Source organism: Pezoporus wallicus, unplaced genomic scaffold, assembly GCF_028554395.1.
Source record: "Pezoporus wallicus isolate ANWC-B61680 ecotype Strahan unplaced genomic scaffold, APGP_CSIRO_Pwel_v1 contig_13145, whole genome shotgun sequence".
Classification (NCBI taxonomy): Eukaryota; Metazoa; Chordata; class Aves; order Psittaciformes; family Psittacidae; genus Pezoporus; species Pezoporus wallicus.
The window spans coordinates 1-6,201 of NW_026638579.1; the positions used below are offsets into that span (position 1 = coordinate 1).

The 6,201-nt window shown below is 55.7% G+C and overlaps 1 protein-coding gene and 1 pseudogene across 1 annotated transcript; both read right to left on the reverse strand.

The window, feature by feature from the left end:
- Nucleotides 1–383: 383 nt before the first annotated feature.
- LOC130600142 (proteasome subunit beta type-5-like) lies at nt 384–2,860 on the reverse strand (annotated as a pseudogene).
- A 422-nt stretch (nt 2,861–3,282) lies between these two features.
- Nucleotides 3,283–5,591, reverse strand: RNF212B (ring finger protein 212B). The gene is made up of 9 exons (XM_057411225.1): nt 5,471–5,591; nt 4,731–4,783; nt 4,542–4,616; nt 4,347–4,462; nt 3,974–4,022; nt 3,840–3,868; nt 3,713–3,759; nt 3,603–3,645; nt 3,283–3,451 (listed from the first exon to the last, which is right to left on the reverse strand). The coding sequence occupies exons 1-9, from the start codon at nt 5,568–5,570 to the stop codon at nt 3,283–3,285; spliced, it is 681 nt and encodes a 226-aa protein (XP_057267208.1). The 5' UTR covers nt 5,571–5,591.
- Nucleotides 5,592–6,201: the final 610 nt, after the last annotated feature.

Here is a 6,201-nt window from a genome sequence, read left to right on the forward strand (position 1 = left end):
CGTTCCGCTCCACTCCCCCACGCCCCCTGGCGCTGTTCACTCTGGAGCCCAATGACGCCTTTAGCAAGCACTACGCGTTGGGCACCGACACCGTTTTCAGCCCCCAAACGGACGTTTTTAGTCCCAAAATGACCGGTTTTAGCTCCAAAACGGCCGTTTTCAGCCCAAAACGGGTAGTTTTGGCTCACAAACAGCCACTTTTAGCCCCAAAATGCCTGGCATTAGCAGTTTTCAGCCCACAAATAGCCAGTTTGGCCGTTTTCACCCCCCAAACACCAAGTTTGTGCCGTTCCTTCACTCATTGCCATCCCATTCGGCCCATAGCACTCCTGCAGTTCGGTGACATTGCCGCAGGGGACACAGCACCAGCCACTGGGCCCCACATGGTAGATGGAGATGTAGCCGCCTGAGTAGGCATTGCGGTGTGTGGCCTGGAAGACAGCACGGAGCACCAGAGCACAGGCAGGCTCCAGCTCTGGGTGGTAGCTGCAGTCCAGCACCCATCGGGCATAAGGTGAGCCTGAGCCCATGGAAAAGGTGGTGCCCAGGACGCGGGTCCACGTTGTAGATGCCTAGGAGGTAATGGGGGGCAATGGGGGACCAAGATGGCCACTGGGGCTGTGGGTACCAGCCCCATAGGGAACAGAGATCCATAACCATGGCTGCCAGCCCCATATAACTCAATATCCAAGTCCTTGACCCCATAACCATCAACCCCAATCCATGACCATCTACCCTATGGTATCCATCACCCTCCTAAACATGACCCCCATAACCACGACCCCCATAACCAGCCCCCCATGATGGCCCTCACCCCGTAACCATAACCTCCAGCCTCATGTGCCTCAATACTCAAGTCCTTAACCCCATAACCATCAACCCCATGATGTTCACCACCCCCTAACCTTGACCATGAGCCCCGTAACTCCAACCCCACAATGTCCATCACCCCATAACCATAAGCCCCATCTCTATATACACTCAATACCCAAGTCCTCCCCCCCCATAACCACCACCCACACTATGTCCATCACCCCCTAACCATGCCCATGAGCCCCATAATTCCAACCCCATTGTCTCCATTACCCCCAGCCCCATATACTTCAAGTCCTTAACCCCATAACCATGAACCTCACCCCATAACCATCAACCCCATGATGTCCACCACCTCCCAACCTTGACCATGAGCCCCATAACTCCAGCCCCATGATGTTCATCACCCCCTAATCATAACGCCTAGTGCCATAAGCTTCACTACCCAAGTCTTTGGCCCCACAATCACCAACACCATGGTGTCCACCACCCCCCAACAACCCGCACTCACCAGGCCCCCTCTTGTTCCAAACGCAGATCATGGTGCCCATGTTGAGCCCCATGCCCTTGTAGTGGTACACCATGCTGGCAAGCAGCTTGGTGGTGGTGGCCACCAAGGCATGCTCAGGCATTACACGCAGCACTGCCGCACCAGCACATGCTGCCAGAAGGCGCAGTTGGTGATGCTGCCCGCCAGGGTGCCCAGCACCTGTGCGCTCACCTCCAGCACCTTCTGCACTGACTGCAACACCACATAAGAGCCAGCCATGGCGCAGGAGTCAACCACATGCACCATGCTGTGGTGCAGCTGCAGGGGAATGGGGACAGTGGGGTTAGATGGGGGGATATGGGGGTCAGGAGTCCCTACATGGAGCTCTAGGGAGGGATTAGGGAGGATATGGGGGTCTGGAGTCCCTAAATGGGGGTCTGTGGTGGTCTGGAAACCCTTTATGGGGGTCTGTGGGGAAATATGGGAGGACATGGAGATCTGCAGTCCCTACATGAGGTTCTATGGTGGTCTTGAGACGCTTTATGGGGTTCTACGGGGGGGATATGGGGTGTCCATGGGGGTCTGTAATCCCTACATGGGGTTCTAAGAGGGAATGTGGGGAGACATCAGGGGATATGGGGTTATATGGGGGTTTATGGGAGGTATATAGATGGGTCTGGAGTCTGTTACAAGGGGTTCTAGGGGGAAATATGAGAGGATATGGGGGGGATATGGGAGGGATATAGGGTGCCTATGGGGGGATATGGAGGTCTGGAGTCCCTAAATGGGGTTCTATGAAGTCTAGCTGGGGGATATAGGATGTTTATGGGGTGATATGGAGGGATTTGGGGGTCTGAAGACCCATTATGGGGTCTCTGGGGATCTATGGGGGATTTAGGGGAGATATGGGGGTCTATGGGATGTCTATGGGGGTCTGCAATCCCTAGATGGGAGTCTGAAGACCCGTTATGGGGTTCTATGGGGGCCTATGGGGAAATATGGCAGGACACGGGAGGATATGGGATGTCTGTGGGGGTCTATCGGGAGGTTATTGGGTAAAAAGGGGGGCTTATGGGTGCCTATGGAGGGTTATGGGGAGATACGGGGAACTATGGGGTGTCTATGGTGGGTTATGGAGGTCTATAGGGTGTCTGTGTGTCCCAGCCCCCCCCACCATGGCTCTCTATAGGTCTCAGCTCCCCCAAAATAGCTCTTTATGGGCCCCTATGTGGTCTCTATGTGCATACCCACCCCCCCCACCTCCCCCCATTTTGCCCCTACGGAGATTCTATGTTTTCTCTATGGGTCCCAGCACCCCCAGTGTCTCCCTATGTGTCTCTATGACTCCCCTAGAGTGCGTACCTTGAAGGTCAGGGTGGTGGTGCTATGCAGGAGGTAGGTGCCGGGCCCTGGCAGCAGCGGCGACAGCTTCCGGAGGAGGGGGGCGGCGATGTCGAGGGGGTAGCGCCTGGCAGGGTCCCGGGGCGCTGTGAGCCCCGGGAGGAGGGAACGGGACGGGAGCGGGGCCCCGGCCCGCACCACGACCGCCAGCGCCATCTTGGAGCGCAAAATGGAGGCGCGGTGCGGCCGTTACAACGGCAACGTGGCTGCCATGATGGGTGAGGGCATGACTCGGTGAGTAAAGAGGGGCTGGGCTAAATACGGAAAAGGTGGCAGGGCTTAGCGGAAGGGGGGACCATTATGGACATGAGCGGCGGGACTTAGATAAGGGAAGCCACATTTGGAGATGGAGGCGGGGCTTAGCGGAAGCGGGGAATTATGGAGATGAGGGTCGGGGCCTAGCGGAAGGGACGCCACGTACGGAGATGAAGGCGGGGCTTACCGGAAGGGGGCCATTTATGGAGATAAGGGGCGGGGCTTAGTGGAAGGGGGTTTTACATGGAGATGAAGGGAAGGGTTAAGGGAAATGAGTACCATATATAGAGATAAGGGCGGGGCTTGGGCAAAGGGGGCGTATCCTATGGCCAGGGGCTGCGTGGGCCGTGGAAGTTTGGGTAGAAATCCGCCAGATTCGGGGTCCTTTCGCCTACACTGGAGCCGGCGGTGGTGCTCCCACCCCCGTAGGCGCTGCCCAGGTGCCACACGGGGGTGCTGCGGGGGGGAGGGGGCTCCCACGGGGCTGAGCGGCTGTAGGGGGGAAGAGGTTAGAATGGGGGCAGAGTGGGGTTATTATGGGATATAATGGGGTTATAATGGAGTACAATGGGGTATATATTAGGGGTTATAATGGACTATAATTGGGTTATAATGGGATGTAATAGGTCTGTGCTGTTGTTACCTGACCACCTGGGAGCTGAGCTGCCGCCGGGGCTGCGGGGTCACTGCGGGTGCAGGCAGGGTTAGGGGTCAGGGCAACCCCCACGTAAGGGGGTGCTGGGGGGGCCTTACCTGTGTGTGCCGGGGATGTGACCCCCACGGGCCGGGGAGTGCTGCTCCTGTGTGGGGCACAGGAGGGTGATGAGCGGCAATGAGGTGCCCCATAGCCTCCCATAGACTCCCATAGGGAGGGGGTCACCTGCTGCCCCCTCGCCAGCCGGGGGAGAGCTGTGGGGAGAGGAAAGGGGTTAATGCATAAGGGAAGGGGATATGGGGGTATATAGGGGCTATATGGGGGTGTATGGGGGTATATCGGGGGGGTTATGGGGTCACCTGAGCTTGACGCAGCTCCATGTTCTCCCGGCGCAGGGACTCGAGCTCCCTGTGGGGGGGGAAATAGGGGGTGAGAGCCCCATAAATGTGGGGCAGAACCACAGCAAGAGGGTGGCACTATAGGGGAATCAATGGGGGAAGGACCCCACCACGATGGCGGCTATCCATTGGTGTCAATGGCGCCTTAACCTCACCAACATGGCCGCCCCTAGGAGCCCCACTCAAGATGGTGCCTATTCATTGGTGCCAGTGGCACCTCACCGATAATGCCGCCCCAGATTCCCACTCCAAACATGGGACAGCAGAGCCGCACTCAAGATGGCACCCGCCATGAGGAACTCCCACTACGATGTCTCCCACTGCCTCCCCTCACCTCTCCTTCACACCCAGCTCCCTCTTCGCCTCCTCCATGGCCGCCCTATGGCGGCGGGCAGCGTCACGGTGCGAGGCCAGCAGCAGCTCCTCCTGAGCGCGCTGGAAGCGCCAGACCTGTGGGGCGGGAGGGAGGAGGAAAGTGGAGCCCAAGATGGCACCACCCTAGCTCTCCTTCCTCTTCTCCCATATGTACCTGAGTGATGCTCGCCAAGTGCTTTAGTGCAATGGCAGTGGGGCTCTTGAAGAAAAGCTTCTCCTGCAGGCGCATCTATGGCCATAGAAGGTGAAAGAGGAGGTTTAACGGGGTTTAATAGTGTTTAAAGGGGTTTTAAATGGGTTCAAATGCATTTAAAGGGAGTTAAAGGGGGGGTACGGGACTTGCCTGCGGGGAGATGGGAAGGTGGCGGCAGGCAGCGCCGCACACGGGGCACGGTCCTGTGGGGATAATGGGTAAAGGGAAGAGATTGACACTTTTAGGGTGGTTTATAAGGTGAAAGTGGGGGAATTCCCTTCCATCAGTTAAAGGTGGTAAAATACAGGAATTCCTGCTTTTCTGCTGTTTAAAGGGGTTAAAGGAAGGGGATTCCCACTTTTCTGCTGGTTTATGAGGTAAAAGGGAAGCAATTCTCTTCTTTCCATCAAATAAAGGTGTTAAGGTGAGGGGATTCCTTCTTTTTCTAGCATTTAAAGGCATTAAAGTGAAGGAATCCCCTCTTTCCCACTACTTTATGAGGTAAAAGGAATTCCCTTCTTTTTGCTGTTTTATGAGGTAAAAGTGAAGGAATTCCATTTTTTCCACTATTTAAAGGCTTTAAGATGAAAGAATTCCTTCTTTTCCATTGCTTTAGGAATTAAAAGTAATGGAATTCCCTCTTCCCCAGTATTTTATGAGGTAAAAGTGATGGAATTCCCTTTTTTCACCATTTTAATGTGTTAAAGGTATGGAATTCCCTTTTCCCCACTTTATGAGCTAAGTGATGCAATTCCCTCTTTCCCAGTATTTTATGAGGTAAAAGTGATGGAATTCTCTCTTTCCCACTGCTTTATATGGCAAAAGTGTTGGAATTCCCCCTTTTTGCATCATTTAAAGGCATTAAAGTGATGAAATTCCCTGTATCTCACCTGCGGCCCCGCACGCTGCGCACAGGACGTGCCCGCAGTTAGTGACTGCGAACCGCGCTCCCTCCTGCCGGAAACACTTGTTGCAATGGAACCAGTCCATGGTGGGGGAGAACGGGGCAGGAACAGGTCACGGCTGCCCACCCCACACCGCTGCCATTGCCCGAAGGGTCTCGAGCGTAGCGGAAGCCCCCCGAAGGGGGCGGAGTCGCCCGAAGAGGCCCGAGCGCAGCTGAAGTCATCCGAAGGGGGCGGAGCCACCCGAAGAGGGAGGAGTTGAAGCCGTCCGCAGAGTGTGATATTCCGGACACTTGGACTTCGAGGTGGGAAAGCGAGGAGCTAGGGCAATGCCGGTGGCGCAGTTGCGGAGTTCACAGTGTGCAGAAGGCAGCATATGGAACCTTTCCTGGTGTTATGCTAGGCTTCACGTGACAGAGGGGTCATGTCTTTATCACAGCAGGGTTAAAATCCTGTCCTCTCTAGCATGATCTTATGTGCCCTCCGCGCCAGCCTGGAAGGGCTAACACTGCAGGACAGGAATCAGGCCTTTGGTATGCTGCCTTGCAGGGGTGAAGGCTCCATGGAAACCTCTCCTGCCCATGTAGAGTAAACAAGGCTTTAGCCGCGGTAACCGCACACTCTGGCATCCAGCCTCAGCTGGGACTTGCTCCCAAAACCCTCTGCTATTTCTGTCCCTCTGTTACATACCTCTGCAGGCAGGCAGCTGCTGTGAG

What these genes read in the sequence shown, in the direction of transcription:
- RNF212B (XM_057411225.1), bottom strand. Translation starts at nt 5,570, where the DNA reads ATGGACTGGTTCCATTGCAACAAGTGTTTCCGGCAGGAGGGAGCGCGG. An exon ending in CGCAGCGTGCGGGGCCGCAG is followed by an intron (nt 4,784 to 5,470) that starts GTGAGATACAGG and finishes TTATCCCCACAG; the next exon opens with GACCGTGCCCCGTGTGCGGC. An exon ending in TGGAGCTGCGTCAAGCTCAG is followed by an intron (nt 3,869 to 3,973) that starts GTGACCCCATAA and finishes CTCTCCCCACAG; the next exon opens with CTCTCCCCCGGCTGGCGAGG.